Consider the following 25,366-nt stretch of genomic DNA (forward strand, 5'->3'; position numbering starts at 1 on the left):
AATGGTGAAGAAGATGGCCGAATATGCCCCTTCTCCAAAGACTCCTTTACATAGCTCCGCATGGCGGTATGTTCTGGCACAGACAGGTTGAAAAGTCGGCCCTTAGGGAACTTACAGCCTGGAATCAAGTCAATAGCACAATCACAGTCCCTATGCGGTGGAAGGGAACTGGACTTGGGCTCATTGAATACATCCTGGAAATCTGACAAAAACTCAGGAATTTCAGAAGAGGGGGAGGAGGCAATTGACATCAAAGGAACGTCACCATGAACCCCCTGACAACCCCAACTAGTCACAGACATAGATTTCCAATCTAATACCGGATTATGCACCTGTAACCATGGGAAACCCAGCACAATAGCATCATGCAAATTACGCAACACCAGAAAACGACAATCTTCCTGATGGGCTGGCGCCATGCACATGGTCAGCTGTGTCCAAAACTGAGGTTTATTTTTAGCCAACGGTGTAGCATCAATGCCCCTCAAAGGAATAGGACTCTGCAAAAGCTGCAAGGGGAAACCACAACGTCTGGCAAATTCTAAGTCCATTAAGTTTAGAGCGGTGCCTGAATCCACAAATGCCATGACAGAAAATGACGATAATGAGCAGATCAGGGTCACAGATAACAGAAATTTAGGTTGTACAGTACTGATGGTAACAGAACTAGCGATTCTCTTGGTACGCTTAGGGCAATCAGAAATAACATGAGCAGAATCGCCGCAGTAAAAACACAACCTATTCTGACGTCCGAATCCTTGTCGTTCAGCTCTAGACACAATCCTATCACACTGCATAGGCTCAGGACTCCGCTCGGAAGACAATGCCATAGTGTGCACAACTCTGCGCTCACGCAAGCGCCGATCAATCTGAATGGCCAGAGACATAGAATCACTCAGACCAGCAGGCGTGGGGAACCCCACCATAACATCTTTAACGGATTCAGAAAGACCCTTTCTGAAAATTGCCGCCAAGGCATCCTCATTCCATTTAGTCAGCACAGACCATTTTCTAAATTTCTGGCAATATGATTCTGCCGTTTCTTGACCCTGACACAGGGCCAACAAGGTCTTCTCAGCATGATCCACTGAATTAGGTTCATCATACAATAACCCAAGCGCCTGGAAAAAGGTGTCTACATTAAGCAAAGCCGGATTCTCAGGTTCCAGGGCAAATGCCCAATCCTGGGGGTCACCACGCAGCAGAGATATAACAATTTTAACCTGCTGGATGGGATCACCAGAGGAACAGGGTTTCAGAGCAAAAAACAGTTTACAGTTATCTTTAAAGCTCAAAAATTTGGACCTGTCCCCAAAAAACAAATCAGGAGTTGGAATTCTAGGCTCTAAAACCGGAGTCTGAACGATATAATCGGAAATACCCTGTACTCTAGCAGCAAGTTGATCCACATGAGAAGCCAATCCCTGAACATCCATGCCAGCGCCAAACTCCTGAGCCACCCAGAGGTAAAGAGGGAAAAAAAACCACAACAGACTACAGAAAAAAAAATGGCTCAGCACTTTCCTTCCCTTCTTCTGAGATGCAGTTAACTCATTGTTGGCCAGTTGTACTGTTATGATCTGGTGGCCTAAGAGCAGCATGAGACGTACTCTGGAGAAGGTGGGACCTGTACTGACCGCAGACCCTGAACTTAACACCGCAACTAGAAGTAGCCGTGGAATGTACCTTTCACTCCCTAGACATCTCGACACAGCCGGAGGACTAATTACCCCTAGAGATAGAAAAGGGAAAACTATCTTGCCTCAGAGAAAATCCCCAAAGGTTAGACAGCCCCCCACAAATATTGACTGTGAGAAGAGAGGGAAAAAACATACACAGACTGAAATCAGAATTTAGCAAAGGAGGCCACTTCTAGCTAAATAGAAAGGATAGGACAGAGTACTATGCGGTCAGTATTAAAACACTAGAAAATATCCACCACAGAAAATACAAAATCTCTACATCTAACTAAAGATATGGAGGGTATATCTGCATCTCCAGAGATACCAGCTTGGCTAAACAAATCCTTATACAGACCAAGCTGGACAAGACAAAAACATGGAAAAGAACTGAACAATAAGGCCCACAGCATGTGGACAGCAAAAATCAAGGCCAGAACTTATCTTTGTTGAAATGAACAGCAAAGCAGGAGAGACCAGGCAGGGATGTGAATCCTCCAGGAACAATGGACAACTGGCACTGACTAAAGGGTCAAGCAAGACTAAATAGCCCAGTCAGAATTGCAAAAAGTGAACACACCTGATGACTGCTGTGATCCAGAGATAGCAGCGCTACCACTTATAACCACCGGAGGGAGCCCAAGAGCAGAATTCACAACACAAGGGCTCCCTAGTTCTGTGTAGGGGTATCTTCAGTGACTGGCCCCATGAAGAGCAGGTCTACAATGCATTTACTCTCTCCATATTTTTTTTTTGCATCAGTACTTATTATACTTCTGTTATATTAGCCCTATCATGGTTTCTTTTAGATGTTGGTTTCCTACTACTAATCCCGTTGTGATTCTCAGATTTCCACAGATTTCGAATGGCATCCAACATTATCTTCCCTTTTGTACAACTCTGTCAATCAGTAAGCAATGCTACATCTGTAGCTACAGTCTATGAAGGGGGTTCTTTAAAGAGTCCTTTAAATGATCCCAAGGGGGTTAATTGGTGTTCCAGTCAATAATACAGAAGACATGATGTATTAAAACCATTAATCAAACCCGTAACCTGTATACAGTATGTCATCAAAACCTTAAACAGTCAGTTACCAATAATCCATAAGCAGGATCCACAGCAAGAACCTCAGGAACAATTAGTACGGGGGTCAATGATTAGCTGATTTTATTGCACTTTTGCACTGGAGTACGGCAGTCGGACTTTATTGATACAGTTCTGGGGTTAATTCTGCTCTTTCCAATAATATCATCATTTTTTAATGTCAATGCTGAAATCTATACCTGACTTCATTAAAACGTACTGATAGATGGTGGAACGGTGGTAAAGCTGGACCGGAAAACAAAAAAACATTAGCAGACGATTCCAGGAATCGGTGGGTTAAACAGAGGGATCACAAATTATTATTATATGAACAAATAACTGTTAGGAATACAGTTATATAGAGGACATAGCAGCCTATAAAAAAAATTATCCCTTCAGTATAAATTTCATGTTTTAGTGGCTGAGAAAAAGCATTTTATACCGTTTGCAAATGAAGGCGCTTTGTTGCACCGTTGAACAAGGCCAATGGCCAACAACTCAGTGCAACTTTGTGACCAGTAAATTTGCATTCTGAACACTTCTCCTTATCCTGATTGACAGCGCTCGCTTGACCAGAGCCAGTACTGCCTGAACTCAATCCACAGGCGGCCATGAGAGGTGGTGAGTTCTCCTTCAATAGAAGTCTTCAAGCAGAAGCTGGACAGACATCTGTCTGGGATGGTTTAGTGAATCCTGCATTGAGCAGGGGGTTGGACACGATGATTTTTGAGGTCCCTTCCAACTCTACATTCCAGGATTCTGTGATTCATAGGCCTATACATGCGCACTAACATTGTCAGAGTGGGCGCATACAAAATGTTGGCGTGCTTTCCTCCCTAGTTGTTGTCTGCGACCGCCGCTTGCTACACTAATGCAACCCGACAGGAGCGAGGTGTTAGAGCACCCCAGCACCCACTCTGTGTGTTTGCCGCTGAGCTCCCGAATTGTCAGTGCGTAAGCACAGTACCATGTATTGAAATCAATCAGGGTAGGTGGAAGTGCTCAGAATGCTAAATGAAGGGGTGTGAAGGTGCACTAAGCCCTTAGCCACGCCAAGGGTGCAACGAAGCACCTTCATTTGCATATGAAATAAAATTCTTTTTCTCAGCCACTAAAACATGGCATTTAATACTACAGGTGTGATTTTTATAGGGGCTAATCTAATACAGGTCCTTCTCAAAAAATTAGCATATAGTGTTAAATTTCATTATTTACCATAATGTAATGATTACAATTAAACTTTCATATATTATAGATTCATTATCCACCAACTGAAATTTGTCAGGTCTTTTATTGTTTTAATACTGATGATTTTGGCATACAACTCCTGATAACCCAAAAAACCTGTCTCAATAAATTAGCATATCAAGAAAAGGTTCTCTAAATGACCTATTACCCTAATCTTCTGAATCAGCTAATTAACTCTAAACACATGCAAAAGATACCTGAGGCTTTTAAAAACTCCCTGCCTGGTTCATTACTCAAAACCCCCATCATGGGTAAGACTAGCGACCTGACAGATGTCAAGAAGGCCATCATTGACACCCTCAAGCAAGAGGGTAAGACCCAGAAAGAAATTTCTCAACAAATAGGCTGTTCCCAGAGTGCTGTATCAAGGCACCTCAATGGTAAGTCTGTTGGAAGGAAACAATGTGGCAGAAAACGCTGTACAACGAGAAGAGGTGACCGGACCCTGAGGAAGATTGTGGAGAAGGACCGATTCCAGACCTTGGGGAACCTGAGGAAGCAGTGGACTGAGTCTGGTGTGGAAACATCCAGAGCCACCGTGCACAGGCGTGTGCAGGAAATGGGCTACAGGTGCCGCATTCCCCAGGTAAAGCCACTTTGAACCATAAACAGCGGCAGAAGCGCCTGACCTGGGCTACAGAGAAGCAGCACTGGACTGTTGCTAAGTGGTCCCAAGTACTTTTTTCTGATGAAAGCAAATTTTGCATGTCATTCGGAAATCAAGGTGCAAGAGTCTGGAGGAAGACTGGGGAGAAGGAAATGCCAAAATGCCTGAAGTCCAGTGTCAAGTACCCACAGTCAGTGATGGTGTGGGGTGCCATGTCAGCTGCTGGTGTTGGTCCACTGTGTTTCATCAAGGGCAGGGTCAATGCAGCTAGCTATCAGGAGATTTTGGAGCACTTCATGCTTCCCTCGGCTGAAATGCTTTATGGAGATGAAGATTTCATTTTTCAGCACGACCTGGCACCTGCTCACAGTGCCAAAACCACTGGTAAATGGTTTACTGAGCATGGTATTACTGTGCTCAATTGGCCTGCCAACTCTCCTGACCTGAACCCCATAGAGAATCTGTGGGATATTGTGAAGAGAAAGTTGAGAGACGCAAGACCCAACACTCTGGATGAGCTTAAGGCCGCTATTGAAGCATCCTGGGCCTCCATAACATCTCAGCAGTGTCACAGGCTGATTGCCTCCATGCCACGCCGCATTGAAGCAGTCATTTCTGCCAAAGGATTCCCGACAAAGTATTGAGTGCATAACTGAACATTATTATTTGATGGTTTTTTTGTTTGGTATTAAAAAACACTTTTATTTGATTGGTCGGGTGAAATATGCTAATTTATTGAGACAGGTTTTTTGGGTTATCAGGAGTTGTATGCCAAAATCATCAGTATTAAAACAATAAAAGACCTGACAAATTTCAGTTGGTGGATAATGAATCTATAATATATGAAAGTTTAATTGTAATCATTACATTATGGTAAATAATGAAATTTAACACTATATGCTAATTTTTTGAGAAGGACCTGTATATAAAGCTGAATGTGTGTATGTGTGTATGTATGTGTGTATGTCCGGGATTGGCATCTGCACCGTCGCAGCTACAGCCACAAAATTTTGCACAGTCACACGTCTGGACCCCGAGAGCGTCATAGGCTATGTTGTGAGGTGAAATTTTTACCCCGCGCGTTCCAATTCACCAAACAATTTTGCCCCTATCTACATAATGGGGAAAAAGTGAAGGGAAAAGTGTGGGAGGAAAATTGACAGCTGCCAGATGTGAACAATGGGGACGTAAAGAATGAGAGCGATGGCGCCAAAGAGTATATACTGTACAGTTGCTAAGGTGGGGCCCCGACATGGGATACTCACCACACACGGGGATATGAACACACACACAAAATGCGCCACACACTACCACGTGCTTGAACACATATACGACCCTCAGCACACATTTCACCATACACACACCAACCTCGCCACAGAAAAGTCGAAACACAAAAGTCACCACTCAAAACTCGCCATGTGCAAAACTCGCTACATGCAAAACTCGCCATATGCAAAACTAGGCTCACGCAAAACTCGCCACACGTGCAAAACTCACCTCATGGAAAACTCACCTCATGCAAAACTTGCACACACAGAAAAATTGCCACATGTACAAAAGTTGCACCACATGCAAAAGTTGCCTCACACAAAACTTGCACATACTCAAAACGCACCACACATAAAACTCGCCACGCGCAAAACTCGCCATGCACAAATCTTGCTGCACACAACTTGCTACACTAACCTGTCACATGCAACTCGACACACAAAATGTTGCTACACGCATTTCGCCACACAAAACTCATCTCACAAAAGTTGCTACATGCATGTCGCCACACGCAACTCAACACACACAACTTGACACATGAAACTCGCCCTAAAACACACACAAGTCTGGTATTGTCCTTCAAAAATAAAAATCTGATTAATAAGCAGACAAACTACAAGAGCAACAAATGTACCATATAGGAAATACGGCAGCTGTCAGTCACATGACCTGTCTATTATGTGTATGTGTGAGCTAATATATACTGCCAGGGGGGAGGGCTTACTGTTGCCTGGGGATTTATCAGGCTGCCAATAGCAACCAATCACAGCTCAGCTTCTATTTTGCTACAGTTAATTAATCTGAGCTCTGATTGGTTAATATAGGCAACAAAGACATTCTCAGTATAACAAAGCTAATATATGTTGTGAAATTCTTCTATTAGCTTAGTTTTTGCCTTTTAATAATTACATTTCTATCTGTTTTGTGGTTTTTGTGTGCAGAATAAATTTTTGTTATCACATTCTATTTTGCTAACAGCAGTCATTAACCCGGGCGAAGCCGGGTAGTACAGCTAGTTACACTATATTACTGTAGAAACAGTTTAATTTGCAGTTTGGGAGGTGACAGTCTCCCTTTAAGTCTACAAAAATCTGTCCGTTACACTATAATCCCTCCATAATGGGGGAGTGAACAGAAATAAACACAAATTGAAACAGATTTAAATTATACCGGTAATCCATAATCTTTTATTTAATTTTAATTACAAAACAAAAAAACTAAAAACCATCTACTGACCTCCGAAGTGAGAGACACTCATGGCTAAGGACTCCATTAAACACACTAAAAATAAAATTTACTATGATGTATTAATGTACAATACTATACTATGCTACTCTTAAATCATGCTGTGTGCAACTTCATGCTACATAAAAAGTGCAGGTGCTGTATGAAAAAGGGCTATATAACACCAATTATCGTAGACCGCCATCAGGCACCTCTAATAGCCTGTGCTGCAGGAGTCTGGTGCAGGTGAGGGGGAGGGCCCACTGGGGGGCGGGCCCACCGGAGGATTCTCTGATCTCCCGGTGGGTCAGTCCGACCCTGCTGGTGCTGAATTAAGAGCAATAAACTCTATTAAACAAAAAAAAGCAGATTGCAGCTTGTAGAATGTAATCATGAAGCCTCTCAATAGTACTTACACACTGTGTGGAGTCTATGCTGTGTCCCTCCACCCTGACACGCGTTTCTTCCACACTTCTTCAGGAAGGTGGCATGGCTCACTAATGGCCCAAACTGAGCTCTCACCCGGGCTTCTGTAGCATGAGAGAAGCGCATGGTTTCTGAAGCCGGTCTTATCCAGAGGTCCGGCCAACGTATGAGTGCCGTTCGCAGGATCTAACGCATAGAGCCTGCTAGTGGCGGTCAATCCTTGCCTAGGTAACCGGCTACTTTGAGACCATAGGGTGGCCTAAGCAATAAGTTGTATACTATAGAATTAAAAATCTCTCAATTCTTGAGAACGGAGAGGATTTTTTGACAACAAGTAAATTGCAAAAGTTGCTTTAACTATGTAAGAACTTGAGACAAAGCCTTGTATATTCTCAGTGTACATTGCCATGGAATATGTCAGAGCTGTATCTGTTACATAGGTTATTATCTGTTACACTGCTTTTGTAGGTTCAATGAATTCTTTTGTAGGACTTTCTGATAAAGAGAAAATGCCAATTCTGGAGGCCCAGAAGGCAGTCTCAGTAATTCATATCAGGTAGCTCTAACTGCGAGGATCTCCCAGACACTACATCTTGGCTGGCATCGAATCTTTGGCAGCTCAATGTTTAACAGAAGCTCATAAGAAAGATATTAGAAAGCAGAAATACTAGACTGCTCTTATACAGAAAAGTGCGAGGCTGTATCCCACACGCTCTATGTGGATAGCCCGGAGTCTCAGAATTAATTACACGACTTGCCATAGGGGAGTCTACACAATGCTCATATCCTCATAATCTTATCTGTGTTGTGGGCGCTGTAAGACATCTGATCATCAGCCTCACTGCTGGCTTTTGGGTTTCTTTGTTTCAAATATTGGTTCCTTTTCGAAATCCATACTAATAGCTTTAACTGAATATATCGTAACATCACAATATACTTTTTTTTCTACTAATAATTCTCTTTACGGTACTGTTCTTGATAACAAAGCAAAGAAGGAAATGAATCCCCTGCGTCTTTCTGGAGCATCCATCAGCAGGTTTACACGTCTTAGTTGGATGCACCATAGACATAATACAGACTTCCGTAATAGCCATTAGTAGCGAGATATTATTGTGTAATCGATAAATTATACATCGGGGTATTGTAGGATCTCAGCACTTCACTTTTCAGCCTTCCAGAGGACATAAAAATTAGAAGTGTTTTCTGACATACTTATGCCGCTGAATAGAGACATAAAGTTGTCTAAAATGTCTTCACATGCGATTGTGTGATCACTGCTCTTGACTGGAGTAAGAGGCCAAATCCTAAAAAATAGACCCATCAGTTTCCTTCATCAAATCTGACAATAGATACTGAACATTATGGTAGGAAACAGTTTCACGGCTTCTGCCTCTATTGTGAAGGCCCCAACACAGACTAACTCATCCGAAGTCGCCAATATTGACCGACTCCGACAACTGTCTAAGGCCGGCTAGACATATTAGATGGCTGCAGACCAAAATATCTTTTGGCCAAGAGCTCCTGTGTTCTATATGAGAAAGCCACCGACTGACACTTTGGCCGGCGTCTTATTCCTGGAAGAGCAACGCAATGGGCAGACTGAAATTGGACATCCCTGATCGACCTCACCCACAACCATTATTTGGCTAGCGCCCCCATACACATTAGGCTGTCATCTGAACCCGTCGATATCAGCTGGTTCAGCCACCATATGTCTAAGGTGTATGACCAGCTTTATGTGTATGGAGGCCTCCCAACATTCCCCAACAGATGATGTCTGGGGAGATAAGGATCACGTATGTCCAATTTCATACTGACAATCTTTTAGTTTTCAGTGTGACAATCCGCTGCCAGAAACCAGGACCCCTGTTGTGAATTTGCTTTTTGCTCCCTCTAGTGGTTACTAGTTTTTTGACTCTGGTTTTTCTGTCTTTCCTTTTATCCGCACCTGGGTCGTTAGTTAGGGGTGTTGCTATATAAGCTCCCTGGACCTTCAGTTCCATGCCTGGCAACGTAGTTATCAGAGCTAGTCTGCTGTGCTCTTGTCTACTGATCCTGGTTCCAGTTATATCAGCTAAGTCTGCCTTTTGCTTTTTGCTATTTGTTTTGGTTTTGTATTTTTGTCCAGCTTGTTCCAAATCTATATCCTGACCTTTGCTGGAAGCTCTAGGGGGCTGGTGTTCTCCCCCCGGACCGTTAGACGGTTCGGGGGTTCTTGAATTTCCAGTGTGGATTTTGATAGGGTTTTTGTTGACCATATAAGTTACCTTTCTTTATTCTGCTATCAGTAAGCGGGCCTCTCTGTGCTAAACCTGGTTCATTTCTGTGTTTGTCATTTCCTCTTACCTCACCGTCATTATTTGTGGGGGGCTTCTATCCAGCTTTGGGGTCCCCTTCTCTGGAGGCAAGAAAGGTCTTTGTTTTCCTCTACTAGGGGTAGCTAGATTCTCCGGCTGGCGCGTGTCATCTAGAATCAACGTAGGAATGATCCCCGGCTACTTCTAGTGTTGGCGTTAGGAGTAGATATATGGTCAACCCAGTTACCACTGCCCTATGAGCTGGATTTTTGTATTCTGCAGACTTCCACGTTCCTCTGAGACCCTCGCCATTGGGGTCATAACAGTTTGCCAGGCCAGTATTAAATGTTTAATGCATTGCAGAAGAGGGATTATAAGAAAGAAGATTCTGAGTTTTTTTTTTTCTCCTTCCCCTTTACCTCAGAGTGGCTATGCTTGCTGCAGACATGAATGTCCAGACCTTGATTACAAGTGTGGACCAGCTGGCTACTCGTGTGCAGGGCATACAAGACTATGTTATCAGAAATCCTAGGTCAGAACCTAAAATACCGATTCCTGAACTGTTTTCCGGAGACAGGTTTAAGTTTAGGAATTTCGTGAATAATTGTAAATTGTTTTTGTCCCTGAGACCCTGTTCATCAGGAGATTCTGCTCAGCAAGTAAAGATTGTTATTTCGTTCTTACGGGGCGACCCTCAGGATTGGGCTTTTTCGCTGGCGCCAGGAGATCCAGCATTGGCTGATCTTGATGCGTTTTTTCTGGCGCTCGGTTTACTTTATGAGGTACCCAATCTTGAGATTCAGGCAGTAAAGGCCTTGCTGTCTATGTCTCAGGGGCAGGACGAGGCTGAAGTGTATTGCCAAAAATTTCGGAAATGGTCCGTGCTGACACATTGGAACGAGTGTGCACTGGCCGCTAATTTTAGAAATGGCCTTTCTGAAGCCATTAAGAATGTTATGGTGGGTTTTCCCATTCCCACAGGTCTGAATGATACTATGGCACTGGCTATTCAAATTGACCGGCGGTTGCGGGAGCGCAAAACCGCAAATTCCCTCATGGTGTTGTCTGAACAGACACCTAATTCGGTGCAATGTGATAGAAAAACCGCAAATTCCCTCATGGTGTTGTCTGAACAGACACCTGATTTAATGCAATGTGATAGAATCCTGACTAGAAATGAGCGGAAAATTCATAGACGCCGGAATGGCTTGTGCTACTACTGTGGTGATTCTACACATGTTATCTCAGCATGCTCTAAACGTATAGCTAAGGTTGTTAGTCCTGTCACCGTTGGTAATTTGCAACCTAAATTTATTCTGTCTGTAACTTTGATTTGCTCACTGTCATCTTATCCTGTCATGGCGTTTGTAGATTCAGGTGCTGCCCTGAGTCTCATGGATCTGTCATTTGCTAAGCACTGTGGTTTTACTCTTGAACCATTAGAAAATCCTATTCCTCTTAGGGGTATTGATGCTACACCATTGGCAGCAAATAAACCGCAGTATTGGACTCAGGTTACCATGTGCATGACTCCTGAACACCGCGAGGTGATACGTTTCCTGGTTTTACATAAAATGCATGATTTGGTCGTTTTAGGGCTGCCATGGTTACAGACCCATAATCCAGTCCTGGACTGGAAGGCTATGTCAGTCTCAAGTTGGGGCTGTCGTGGTATTCATGAGGATTCCCTGCCTGTGTCTATTGCTTCTTCTACGCCTTCGGAAGTTCCGGAGTATTTGTCTGATTATCAGGATGTCTTCAGTGAGTCTGAGTCCAGTGCACTGCCTCCTCATAGGGACTGTGACTGTGCTATAGATTTGATCCCAGGCAGTAAATTTCCTAAGGGAAGACTGTTTAATCTGTCGGTACCTGAACATACCGCTATGCGTTCATATATCAAGGAGTCTCTGGAAAAAGGACATATTCGTCCGTCTTCTTCCCCTCTTGGTGCGGGATTCTTTTTTGTGGCAAAAAAGGACGGATCTTTGAGACCTTGTATTGATTATCGGCTTTTAAATAAGATCACTGTCAAATTTCAGTATCCTTTACCGCTGTTGTCTGACTTGTTTGCCCGGATTAAGGGTGCCAAGTGGTTCACCAAGATAGACCTTCGTGGTGCGTACAACCTTGTGCGCATTAAGCAAGGTGATGAATGGAAAACCGCATTCAATACGCCCGAAGGTCATTTTGAGTACTTGGTGATGCCTTTTGGGCTCTCCAATGCGCCTTCAGTTTTTCAGTCCTTTATGCATGACATTTTCCGGAAGTATCTGGATAAATTTTTGATTGTTTATCTGGATGATATTTTGGTTTTTTCTGATAATTGGGATTCGCATGTGGAGCAGGTCAGGTTGGTCTTTAAAATTTTGCGTGAAAATTCTTTGTTTGTCAAGGGCTCAAAGTGTCTCTTTGGTGTACAGAAGGTTCCCTTTTTGGGGTTCATTTTTTCCCCTTCTGCTGTGGAGATGGACCCAGTCAAGGTCCGAGCTATTCTTGATTGGACTCAGCCCTCGTCAGTTAAGAGTCTTCAGAAGTTCTTGGGCTTCGCTAACTTCTACCGTCGTTTTATCGCTAATTTTTCTAGCATTGTGAAACCTTTGACGGATATGACCAAGAAGGGCTCCGATGTAGCTAACTGGGCTCCTGCTGCCGTGGAGGCTTTCCAGGAGTTGAAACGCCGGTTTACTTCGGCGCCTGTTTTGTGCCAGCCTGACGTCTCACTTCCCTTTCAGGTTGAGGTGGATGCTTCGGAGATTGGGGCAGGGGCCGTTTTGTCGCAGAGAGGCCCTGGTTGCTCTGTTATGAAACCTTGTGCCTTTTTCTCTAGGAAGTTTTCGCCTGCCGAGCGAAATTATGATGTGGGCAATCGGGAGTTGTTGGCCATGAAATGGGCATTTGAGGAGTGGCGTCATTGGCTCGAGGGTGCTAAGCATCGTGTGGTGGTCTTGACTGATCACAAAAATCTGATGTATCTCGAGTCTGCTAAACGCCTTAATCCGAGACAGGCCCGCTGGTCATTGTTTTTCTCCCGCTTTGATTTTGTTGTCTCGTATTTACCAGGTTCAAAGAATGTGAAGGCCGATGCTCTTTCTAGGAGCTTTGTGCCTGATGCTCCTGGAGTCGCTGATCCTGTTGGTATTCTTAAAGATGGAGTTATCTTGTCAGCTATTTCTCCGGATCTGCGACGTGTGTTGCAGAGATTTCAGGCTGATAGGCCTGAGTCTTGTCCACCTGACAGACTGTTTGTTCCGGATAAGTGGACCAGCAGAGTCATTTCCGAGGTTCATTCCTCGGTGTTGGCAGGTCACCCGGGAATTTTTGGCACCAGAGATCTGGTGGCCAGGTCCTTTTGGTGGCCTTCCTTGTCAAGAGATGTGCGGTCATTTGTGCAGTCCTGTGGGACTTGTGCTCGAGCTAAGCCTTGCTGTTCTCGTGCCAGCGGTTTGCTCTTGCCCTTGCCTGTCCCGAAGAGACCTTGGACACATATCTCCATGGATTTCATTTCTGATCTTCCGCTATCTCAGGGCATGTCCGTTATCTGGGTGATATGTGATCGCTTCTCCAAGATGGTCCATTTGGTTCCTTTGCCTAAGCTGCCTTCCTCTTCCGATCTGGTTCCTGTGTTTTTCCAGAACGTGGTTCGTTTGCACGGCATCCCTGAGAATATTGTGTCAGACAGAGGATCCCAGTTCGTTTCCAGGTTCTGGCGATCCTTTTGTAGTAGGATGGGCATTGATTTGTCGTTTTCGTCTGCTTTCCATCCTCAGACTAATGGACAGACGGAGCGAACCAATCAGACTTTGGAGGCTTATTTGAGGTGTTTTGTCTCTGCTGATCAGGACGATTGGGTGACATTCTTGCCGTTGGCTGAGTTTGCCCTTAATAATCGGGCTAGTTCCGCCACCTTGGTTTCGCCTTTTTTCTGCAACTCTGGTTTCCATCCTCGCTTTTCTTCGGGTCATGTGGAGCCTTCTGACTGTCCTGGGGTGGATTCTGTGGTGGATAGGTTGCAGCAGATCTGGAATCATGTGGTGGACAACTTGAAGTTGTCACAGGAGAAGGCTCAGCGCTTTGCCAACCGCCGCCGCGGTGTGGGTCCCCGACTACGCGTTGGGGATTTGGTGTGGCTTTCTTCCCGCTTTGTTCCTATGAAGGTCTCCTCTCCCAAATTTAAACCTCGTTTTATTGGGCCTTACAAGATATTGGAAATCCTTAATCCTGTATCTTTTCGTCTGGATCTTCCTGTGTCGTTTGCTATTCGCAATGTATTTCATAGGTCCTTGTTGCGGCGGTACATTGTGCCTGTAGTTCCTTCTGCTGAGCCTCCTGCTCCGGTGTTGGTTGAGGGCGAGTTGGAGTACGTGGTGGAGAAGATCTTGGATTCTCGCCTCTCCAGGCGGAGGCTTCAGTACCTGGTCAAGTGGAAGGGCTATGGTCAGGAGGATAATTCCTGGGTGGTCGCCTCTGATGTTCATGCGGCCGATTTAGTTCGTGCCTTTCATGCCGCTCATCCTGATCGCCCTGGTGGTCGTGGTGAGGGTTCGGTGACCCCTCACTAAGGGGGGGGTACTGTTGTGAATTTGCTTTTTGCTCCCTCTAGTGGTTACTAGTTTTTTGACTCTGGTTTTTCTGTCTTTCCTTTTATCCGCACCTGGGTCGTTAGTTAGGGGTGTTGCTATATAAGCTCCCTGGACCTTCAGTTCCATGCCTGGCAACATAGTTATCAGAGCTAGTCTGCTGTGCTCTTGTCTACTGATCCTGGTTCCAGTTATATCAGCTAAGTCTGCCTTTTGCTTTTTGCTATTTGTTTTGGTTTTGTATTTTTGTCCAGCTTGTTCCAAATCTATATCCTGACCTTTGCTGGAAGCTCTAGGGGGCTGGTGTTCTCCCCCCGGACCGTTAGACGGTTCGGGGGTTCTTGAATTTCCAGTGTGGATTTTGATAGGGTTTTTGTTGACCATATAAGTTACCTTTCTTTATTCTGCTATCAGTAAGCGGGCCTCTCTGTGCTAAACCTGGTTCATTTCTGTGTTTGTCATTTCCTCTTACCTCACCGTCATTATTTGTGGGGGGCTTCTATCCAGCTTTGGGGTCCCCTTCTCTGGAGGCAAGAAAGGTCTTTGTTTTCCTCTACTAGGGGTAGCTAGATTCTCCGGCTGGCGCGTGTCATCTAGAATCAACGTAGGAATGATCCCCGGCTACTTCTAGTGTTGGCGTTAGGAGTAGATATATGGTCAACCCAGTTACCACTGCCCTATGAGCTGGATTTTTGTATTCTGCAGACTTCCACGTTCCTCTGAGACCCTCGCCATTGGGGTCATAACAGACCCCTCAGCAGAGCAAATGTTCCTGTGTGGTATAATTGGGAGTGATATCTACCGACCAAACCATACGTCAGCTGAGAGCTAACTATTGTATAGGGGGCCCTTTCGTTAGGTTTCAAGATTTTATCCAAGGATATTCCAATTTTCCCAGGATCTTCTCAGACTGATAAACCAGACTTTGGTTAAAGAAAGAATAAAGAGCACATAGTACCATCATGAACACATAGTATCCTATATTCTCATCATGTTTATGCTAGACAAAGAAACCAGGACCGGACTAGAATTAAAATTCAGCCCTGGCATTTGAAAGCACACAGATACACTTGTTGTGTAGATAGTAGAGATAAGCGAATTGATTCGATGCAAATCAATTTTGTGTAGAATCTTAGGAAATTTGCTAGACATGGAAAATTCATACTTTTTGCAATTTGATTTGCGCAAATTGCCAAAAACAATTAGCGAATAATTCTGCATTTACTTCCCCTTGCCTCCTGCCAGGTCCCAGGAAAGCACCTGTCACAATTCTTCCTATCACTGTGTCTGGACTCATTGAATGACATTCCTTCTTTCCAATCTAGGACAGGGGCATGATTGACAGCTCAGCTGTCCAATGGGATCCTGGGGCGTGCCGAGCTGTCAGTGTCTTGAGTGACAGTTTAGTCATCCAATTATGACGAGGGTGTGCCAGGGCCTCATCCATGTGTCTGTTGTTCACAGTAATTACCTCAATGTTTAACCAGCTCTCTACCTTAGATTGCTGCCAATTGTAGCTTTGCTCAAGAGGTATGTGTGTGCTCCGTTCTCCTTGTCTTGTATCCTGATCTTTGCTGCTTCTATTTGCTTTGACCCTCCGTTTGCCTAGCACTTTTGTCCTGATCCGCTACCTTCTTGAAATTCTGACCTTGGACTGTTATCTGATTATGCCTTTGTCTCACCCCTCTGTCTATGATGTACCTTTCGGGCTTTTGACCTCGGACCTTTTGACTACCCAGGTAGGTTTATCATAACCTTAACCAAATATACCAGCCAGGTTTATGTGGGATAAAAAGGGATATATTTTGAGAGAGGTCATGGCTCAACTTGACTTGGCGCTAATGATTTGTTAAGGCTCTTCCATTTTTAATTCCATTGTTCTGCTCCATCACTTGAGCATAATGACCAAATAATAATAGTTAACAGTGTTGGACCCATACATGGCAGAAACCAGTGGCAGGCATTGGACTCTGTTGACTAGAAAAGGAGTTGATTGGGTTTTCTTTAGGCGGCTTGGCATTTCATGAGACAAAATAGTGCAGCAAATTGCACTTTTCTGTCCAGCATTTTTTTTCCAGATCTGTGTTAAATCCTCATTGTTACAGAGGAGAAGTTCAGACTCTGCCTTCTTCTGCTGCTCCTAAACTCCACCAGTCCACAGGGCTGCCACTAGAAATTTCGGGGCCCCATACTGGCAAAATTTTCGGGGCCCCCTTGAGACTCCGCCCAGGCTCCACCCCAGCCCCGCCTCCACTCTCCACCCCTCGAACTGTCCACGGTCCCACCGCTCTCTCTTGGAAAAACTCCACTTCTCACCAATCACACATTGAGGGTACGTATCCACCTTCAGGATGGCCGGCGGTTTCGTCAGAGCGGCAAACCCGCTCGGTGCTAAGCCCCGCCCCCTACTGTGACGCGATGATGCCGGATGTGTTCATTGCACACATCCGGGATCATCGCACCCCACACATAGGGCCCTGTGTTATAGCTTGCGGCGTCGCAGCTGCCGCAAGGAACACGGACATGCTGCGATCTTAAAAGAAGCACCGCATGTCCGGAGTCGCAGGCCCGCCGGGTGCGTGTTACCACGCATAGTGGAGACGAGATTTCCTAAAATCCCCTTCACTATGCTGGAACATCTGGACGCTGCGTGTTTGACGCTGTGGCCCCACGCAGCGTCAAACACGCAGCGTTTACTTAACGTGGACACATACCCTAACAGTTCCCATCACCAGATCACACATATAGCCGGCAGCTTTTGTAAGCCGCCACCATAACACGGTAGACTCTTTTGGCCGGGCACTACTCTGCTGTAACCTATTAAATATTTGTTAAAATATGCAAAACAATTTAGGTATATTTTTATTTATTTTTCAATTTTTAAAATGACCAATAATATCACATAAAAAGAACAAATACCGCTACACCATGACAAGATGACATATTACCACCACAGTGATCGAATAATATCACATACAAAGAACAAATACCGCTACACCATGACCAGACCGCATATTACCACCACAGTGATCGAATAATATCACATACAAGGGACAAATACCGCAACACCATGTCCAGACCACATATTACCACCACATAGTGACTGAATACTACAATTCTGATCAGTAATAAAAAAAAAGCACCACACTATCACCATAAGTGCCATTATACACAGGAGATCTCTACTTAGTATGCAGTGTCTGTGTACAGATAATACAGTGATCACTAGTGAAATTATACACAGGAGCTCTGTATATAGTATACAGTGTATAGTGTCAGTGTATAGGTAACACTGACTCACCAGTGACGTCTCTATGTGAAGTCCTTCATCTTTCATCCAGCACAGACCGCCATCATGTCTTCCAGCCAGGACTCGTTTCTGCAGGAAATAACAGTTATCTCGAGCTCTGCTTGTAGAACACATTACTTAATTTTTCCCAACTTCTACATTACACCACATAAAGAAAAAGAGGCGACATAGTGTCACTCTACACAGTAACAGGACCGCCCCCTCATTTAAAACACTGTCCTCAAAAAATAAATACATCACTGCAGTAATAATATCCCTTAATTAGTCCCTATGGTAATAATATTCCCCATCCTGGCCCCATGTGTCTCATTACTGGCGTCAGCCATATGTTCTCCCATCCTGTCCTCATGAGTATCCATCCTGCCCCATATGATCTCCCCATCCTGCCCCATCTGTCTCCATCGTATCCATCCTGCCCCATGATCCTGCACAACCTGTCTCCAATTCTGCCCCCAGTGTCTCCAGTCATGCCCCCATGTCTTTCATCATACCCCATATCTCCATTCTGCCCCTGTGTCCAGCATCTCTGCCCCTGTGTCCAGCATACTGCCCCTGTGTCCAGCATCTCTGCCCCTGTGTCCAGCATACTGCCCCTGTGTCCAGCATCTCTGCCCCTGTGTCCAGCATCTCTGCCCCTGTGTCCAGCATCTCTGCCCCTGTGTCCAGCATACCGCCCCTGTGTCCAGCATACTGCCCCTGTGTCCAGCATACTGCCCCTGTGTCCAGCATCTCTGCCCCTGTGTCCAGCATCTCTGCCCCTGTGTCCAGCATCTCTGCCCCTGTGTCCAGCATCTCTGCCCCTGTGTCCAGCATCTCTGCCCCTGTGTCCAGCATCTCTGCCCCTGTGTCCAGCATCTCTGCCCCTGTGTCCAGCATCTCTGCCCCTGTGTCCAGCATCTCTGCCCCTGTGTCCAGCATCTCTGCCCCTGTGTCCAGCATCTCGCCCCTGTGTCCAGCATACTGCCCCTGTTTCCAGCATCTCTGCCCCTGTTTCCAGCATACTGCCCCTGTGTCCAGCATCTCTGCCCGTGTCCAGCATCTCTGCCCCTGTGTCCAGCATACTGCCCCTGTGTCCAGCATACTGCCCCTGTGTCCAGCATCTCTGCCCCTGTTTCCAGCATCTCTGCCCCCTGTGTCCAGCATCTCTGCCCCCTGTGTCCAGCATCTCTGCCCCCTGTGTCCAGCATCTCTGCCCCCTGTGTCCAGCATCTCTGCCCCCTGTGTCCAGCATCTCTGCCCCCTGTGTCCAGCATCTCTGCCCCCTGTGTCCAGCATCTCTGCCCCCTGTGTCCAGCATCTCTGCCCCCTGTGTCCAGCATCTCTGCCCCCTGTGTCCAGCATCTCTGCCCCCTGTGTCCAGCATCTCTGCCCCCTGTGTCCAGCATACTGCCCCTGTGTCCAGCATACTGCCCCTGTTTCCAGCATACTGCCCCTGTGTCCAGCATCTCTGCCCCTGTGTCCAGCATCTCTGCCCCTGTGTCCAGCATACTGCCCCTGTGTCCAGCATACTGCCCCTGTTTCCAGCATCTCTGCCCCTGTTTCCAGCATCTCTGCCCCCTGTGTCCAGCATCTCTGCCTCCTGTGTCCAGCATCTCTGCCCCCTGTGTCCAGCATCTCTGCCCCCTGTGTCCAGCATCTCTGCCCCCTGTGTCCAGCATCTCTGCCCCCTGTGTCCAGCATCTCTGCCCCCTGTGTCCAGCATCTCTGCCCCCTGTGTCCAGCATCTCTGCCCCCTGTGTCCAGCATCTCTGCCCCCTGTGTCCAGCATCTCTGCCCCCTGTGTCCAGCATCTCTGCCCCCTGTGTCCAGCATCTCTGCCCCCTGTGTCCAGCATCTCTGCCCCCTGTGTCCAGCATCTCTGCCCCCTGTGTCCAGCATCTCTGCCCCCTGTGTCCAGCATCTCTGCCCCCTGTGTCCAGCATCTCTGCCCCCTGTGTCCAGCATCTCTGCCCCCTGTGTCCAGCATCTCTGCCCCCTGTGTCCAGCATCTCTGCCCCCTGTGTCCAGCATCTCTGCCCCCTGTGTCCAGCATCTCTGCCCCCTGTGTCCAGCATCTCTGCCCCCTGTGTCCAGCATCTCTGCCCCCTGTGTCCAGCATCTCTGCCCCCTGTGTCCAGCATCTCTGCCCCTGTGTCCAGCATACTGCCCGTGTCCAGCTTTCTGCCCCAGCATGTCCAGCGTTCTGCCCCGGGCCCCACCCCCCTGGGATCGCCGCTCTGAAAAAAAAAAAAGCCGAGTTCTTACCTTGCCATGCTCCTGCGGCGGGGAACCTCACTTCCTCCACGCAGCCGCAGGTGAAGGACGCACTCGCCGGCGGCTGACAATGACATCAGACGCCGGCGAAGTGCGACTGCGCACTGCGGCCGCTGAAGTCAGCTGCCAGCCTCCGACTGGCTGGCGGCGACCGGCGGCTGTTAACTATTGACGTGCGGGCACGGGCCCGCACGTCAATAGTGTCCCGCAGCGCCGGCAGGGGGGGGCCCGCAGCGCCGGCAGGTGGGGGGCCCGCAGCGCCGGCAGGGGGGGGCCCGGTGAGCAGATTAGACGGGGCCCGATGCGGGCCCCCTCTGCTCACCGGGCCCCATACGCCAGTCATGGCTGTCATGCCCTGATGGCGGCCCTGCCAGTCCATCATTACCAATCATAACACCAAAAATTGTAACCAGAGTGAGCAGCCCACTGTAGGGATCTGCCCGATGCTCTGTCTACTCCTGTGAAGAAAATTTGAGCCCAGTTGAAACTAAGAAAGTTTTTGGAAGGTTAAGTCTACTCTCATTGGATGATTTTAGCAGGTAGTCCCTTATATGAAAAAAATGGAGGCTAAGTATAATGCATAATGTGCTGTTCCTTATCTTGTTGATATACCATTTGTATTATCTGGATGCATCTTTTTATAGTCTTGTATGTAGCTGTTTATATCTTTTGACATCTTGTATGTTTTGTGTTTTTTCTCTTAAGTAAACTCCATTATTTCACTCAACCATTGTGTGAATCTAGTTATTCTTGCATCTTTGAATCCACTGTGAAACACTGGATCAGACTGACAGATGCTAAAATATGATTATTCACTCCAGGGAACACATGTCTAGTGTTGGTATTTACACCACGTTAGCTGCCGATTGACATTGAACATGTTGGGTGTGATGGATCAACCATGGAACCAAGATCTTCTGCTGATGTCACTCCCAGTTTTCAACTCTGTAGTTCCGATAGACAAGACATGCCACGCGTTTCAGATATGACTGTGCGCGACCTACCTCTTTATGGCTAAGCTTTTTTTATTCCTAGACGTCTCAAGTTCATAATAATAGGCAAAGGTTGCATTCTTTAAAAGTCATGAGCTCTTGAGTACGAGCCATACTACTACCAATGTTTGCCTTCAGAGATTGCTTGGCTTTATGCGTAATATTAAATTGCCTGTTCTTCTGGCTCTTCTTCTACGTCGACACTTTATTAGACTCATAGTTTTATTGTAATCAAAGAACCGAGACTTTACAACCACTGTGTTGTCTGATACGCTCCTCACATACAAAGCAGCATGGCTAAAGGCTGGAGCGCTGCCAAAACGGAATGAAGATGCACAAGAAAGCAGTTGATTGCTTGTCCTTGTCCTTTTATTTTCTATATGGAGCGGTGAAGGTCATGGAGAATAGATGAAAATATCATTTCAGATACACATGGAATATATTGTTCAAGACACAAAGTAGGAATATTCCTTCTACTCAGATAAGCACCACAATATATAGAGATACCGTCATTTTTTCGAGCAGCAATTTCCCGGTCGAATTTACAAAATGACTGTAAGGAGTCAGGAAAAAATACACAAATATTACTAAGCTAAACTTAAAAGTCACACTGGCATTGTACAATATGTGCATTCACTGGTTTTATGGACACAAGGGCAAAGGAACAAGTGACACTGGAAATGGATCAAACAAAAATGGGCCATACAGTAAAAATTGAAATAGGACCTCTTCTTGGTGCCAATTCATGCTACCTTGTAGTTCATTACTTTAAAAGACAGAAATATGGAATTGGTTGGTAGACAGCCAAAAAGAAAGTCGATGATCCAGCACCAGTGCTTGTATGTATAACTTCCTCGTTAAAAACACATGGTGGAAAATGCTAAAAGTGGAACATATAGCCAACACACGTCCAACACATTATGGCAATGATGAAGAATTTGTAATGGTATGGAAAGGTAGAGGCCATGTGTTCCACTTTTAAGATTTTCCTTAATGTGTTTTTAATGAGGATGGAATGAAATTGGATTTTCATATACAAGTACCGGCGCTGGATCATCTATTTTCTTTTTGCCTATTTACAAATTTGGGAATTGACCCAATAATCCGTGCACCATGCAAACTAACAAATAGATTGAAGACCACAAGTACCTTGTTTTGGTGAGCTAATTGAACATTTTACCTACAATATTTGAAATGGTTGGTTGACCTTTACCTTGAGAGTTTTTGGTATGATATATGTGGACTCGGAGTGCAGAAAACTCTGGCTAATGGAGAACCCAATTGGTGCCAAAGTGGGCTCAAATCTCATATCAAAAGTTGAGTCTTGATTTTTGTATTGTCAGCATCAAAATCTTAGTATCCAAGAGAGATCATGACTGTTTGGTAGGAGGAAAACTTGACCCATAATGTAAAACAGCACAGCCCAGTCAGCCTTTGGGGTGCACATCCCCAGTCATGTATAACAACGCCAATGAAGCACATAGGCTAAGCTGACCACCTCTTTGACAGTCAATTTGGATTCCTATGGTGCTGGAGAACTGTAAATTTTAAGGTGCTGACCATTGGGTAATGAATTTAGCTGACGGGCTCAAATAAGGCTAGTGAATCTACTCAAAATGGACCATACAGAAGTGACCATGTCTTGACCTTGCACTATCACCATTTTTGGATTGTTAGTCTATACACCAACAGCATATGAACCCTTATAGTGAAGCACTGACTGTTGATGGCCATGGTTTGCAACTCATGAGTAAGCGTGCAATTCAACCTGAATCCTCTATGTCTGTAAATTAGATTTTTGGGGTGAGTGCAGGGCAGCAGATATATAGAGACTTTTCAAAAGCTGACGGCAGCCAAATAGTCTTCGCAATAAGTCACTTATATGCTTTACTCCAAAAGTGGAGCTCCATTATCAAGTTGAGCAAGGCATATGAAAATAAGAAGAAAATATGTATATAAGGATACAAATAAATAATAATAGTAGGACAAAGGATCAAATATGAAGTCGAAAAAAGGCTGGAAAATAAGGACAGGTCAAGATTACAATTTGGAGTGAAATGTCCTTATTGGATTTAGAGAGGAAGATCATAACAAATTGACAGAGTGGGCGAAGAATCAAAGCAGTATGGGAAAAGGTCACGGTGATACAATGAGTGAGCAGTGATGAATAAGACCGTGCTGGAAAATGTGCTTTGAAGATAGAGAGAGCGACCTGGACAGGAACGGCAAAAAATGTCAAGTAATAGCAAGGTAGAAGAGGGGCATGGCTATGTAACCCAGGAGAGAGGATGCACCTTAGGAGAGCTCCGGCCATCCTGACCTGAATCCTGCCACAAATTCCCCTGTTTTACCGGCTGCACCGGCTGGAGAGGTGCCCCTACGATCTCAGGAGACCGGCGACCCCCGGGAGCGGCAGTTTTGGAGCCCGGAGACGCCGGGAAGTGAAGTAGCCAGGACGGGCGGTAAAAATCCCTGGGCTGCGGCGGCCATCTTGGACGCGTGTCCCAGCATACAGGACGCGGCGCCGGCGGCTGCTGAAGCCGGATACATCTCCCCTGGAGGGGGCAGACACCTGGGCTGAAGCGGGAGCGCTGTGGAACGCTGAGATACAGGTGCTTGATCTGGGGCAGCGGGCGGCACCTGGGAGACGACAGCCATCACTGCAGCGCGCTCTCCAGCAGTAAGGAGAGCGGCGCTTTACAGCAAGACTGCGGTACAACCTGGGAGGTGAGCACATCATTGTAATAATAAAGGGGCAGTGCGGTGTGTGCCCTGGAAGATTGGGCCCTGCACCCCCCTTATCTGACAAGCTCCTGTTTGTGCCATAAACTTTGGAGGGATTAACCCCTCCCTCTCTGCTGTGCTGCCTGTGGAGGCTGTGGGCTGCTCTGGGACATAGTGCCTGGTGAATCCTGTGCTGCTGCTTTTGTGAATATCTGACAGTCCCCTTGTCTGGCTGGTGATCTTCCTGGGATCCATTCCAGTATTTAACTTTGCCGGATCAGCTATTGGAGAATAGACCAGCTATAACTATATGTGTGATCCTTCTGAAGGGTCCTTCTGCTAACCGCCATGCAGCACTCTAAAGGATCGGGGGCTGCTGAGAAATTAAAGAAATATACCAGAGAAGACACCTCTGATAATGTACGCACTCTCAGAAATAATCCCACACAGCATCAACGCAAAAATCGTCCCTCTGACAGTAATGAGGAGGGAGAACAGGACGAACTAACTCTTAAGCAAGCGTCTGAGCAACTGATGCAGGCTATATCCCTCACTAGATCCTCTCTTACTGAGAAAATAGAAGACGTACATACTGAAGTGGGTCGTTTGCGACATGATATGCAAGCTATGAGAGGGCGCATCTCGGAGGTTGAAACAAGAGTGTCTCAGATAGAGGACACCATTACCCCTATGGAAGCTAAGTTGTCAAAAGCCGCCGGGTCCGTGAATGCCTGGAAAGAAAAAGCAGACGACTTGGAAAATAGACTGCGCCGTAATAACATTCGAATAATTGGCTTGCCGGAGCGTTCAGAGGGTCAGCAACCTGAGCAATTCCTAGAGGACTGGCTTAAAACCTCCCTGGGAGATGGATTCTCCTCAACATTTTCTGTGGAGAGGGCCCATAGAGTACCAGCGAGGCCTCTCCCCCCTGGAGCTCCGCCCCGGCCCTTCTTGGCGCGTCTTCTTAACTGCAGGGACAGAGATGCGATACTCCGCCTGGCGAGGCAGAAGAGCCCTATTAAATTCAATAACGCCACTATATCAATTTTCCCGGATTTCTCTATGGAGCTCTAAAAGCAGCGAGTTCGATTTGTGGAAGTTAAGAAGCAGCTCAGGGATAAAAACATCATTTATTCCATGCTTTACCCAGCTCGGCTCCGCGTTGTCCATGAAGGCTCTTCCCTGTTTTTTACAGATCTGGCAGAGGTAACCGAATGGTTACGAACATACAAGGTGTCTAATGTGCCGGACTCCTGAGCAATATTCCTTATCCAATGGCAATACAAAATGGAGCTCTCCGTACAAGGTGTTGAGCTTACCAACAATACCGAACGCTGATTCCAGTGAGGGTATCCCCTTTTCTAATTGACTGTAGGAGTGTAGGATAATACTCCTCTACTGCTCAAGTTTTATTTTGTTTGGGTTCTTACACCAGTTTTGACTGTTTGATATGTTTGATAGTCGCCATTGATAATTCTGTGCTCTGCGTGGTGTTCCTAATCTCTACACGAGCTTTGGTGTATAATATTCCTTCTCTCAAGTGTAACTATGGGGTCTGAGATTATATGTATGACTTGGAATGTACGGGGTATTAAGACCCCCCGTAAAAAAAATCAAGGTATTTTCACAGATTAAGCGGTATCATCCCCATGTTGTAGCACTTATAGAGACACATCT

General features: G+C 46.0%; 1 protein-coding gene across 6 annotated transcripts in view; it reads right to left on the reverse strand.

The window, feature by feature from the left end:
• Positions 1–25,366, reverse strand: part of PDZD4 (PDZ domain containing 4) — a 194,407-nt gene that overhangs the window by 144,834 nt on the left and 24,207 nt on the right. The window contains exons 1-2 of one of the 6 annotated variants that reach the window (XM_077283624.1): positions 19,965–20,099; positions 17,712–17,789 (exon numbers count right to left, since the gene is read on the reverse strand). The exons of 3 other annotated variants lie outside the window; for them this stretch is intronic. In XM_077283624.1, the coding sequence (XP_077139739.1) occupies positions 17,712–17,747 (36 nt within the window). In that variant the 5' untranslated portion in view covers positions 17,748–17,789; positions 19,965–20,099. Of the gene's footprint in view, positions 1–17,711; positions 18,168–19,964; positions 20,100–25,366 lie in introns of those variants that run through there. 2 more of the 6 variants (XM_077283621.1, XM_077283620.1) reach the window with 2 other exon arrangements.

The sequence above is a fragment of the Ranitomeya variabilis genome, chromosome 2 (assembly GCF_051348905.1).
Source record: "Ranitomeya variabilis isolate aRanVar5 chromosome 2, aRanVar5.hap1, whole genome shotgun sequence".
NCBI lineage: Eukaryota > Metazoa > Chordata > Amphibia > Anura > Dendrobatidae > Ranitomeya > Ranitomeya variabilis.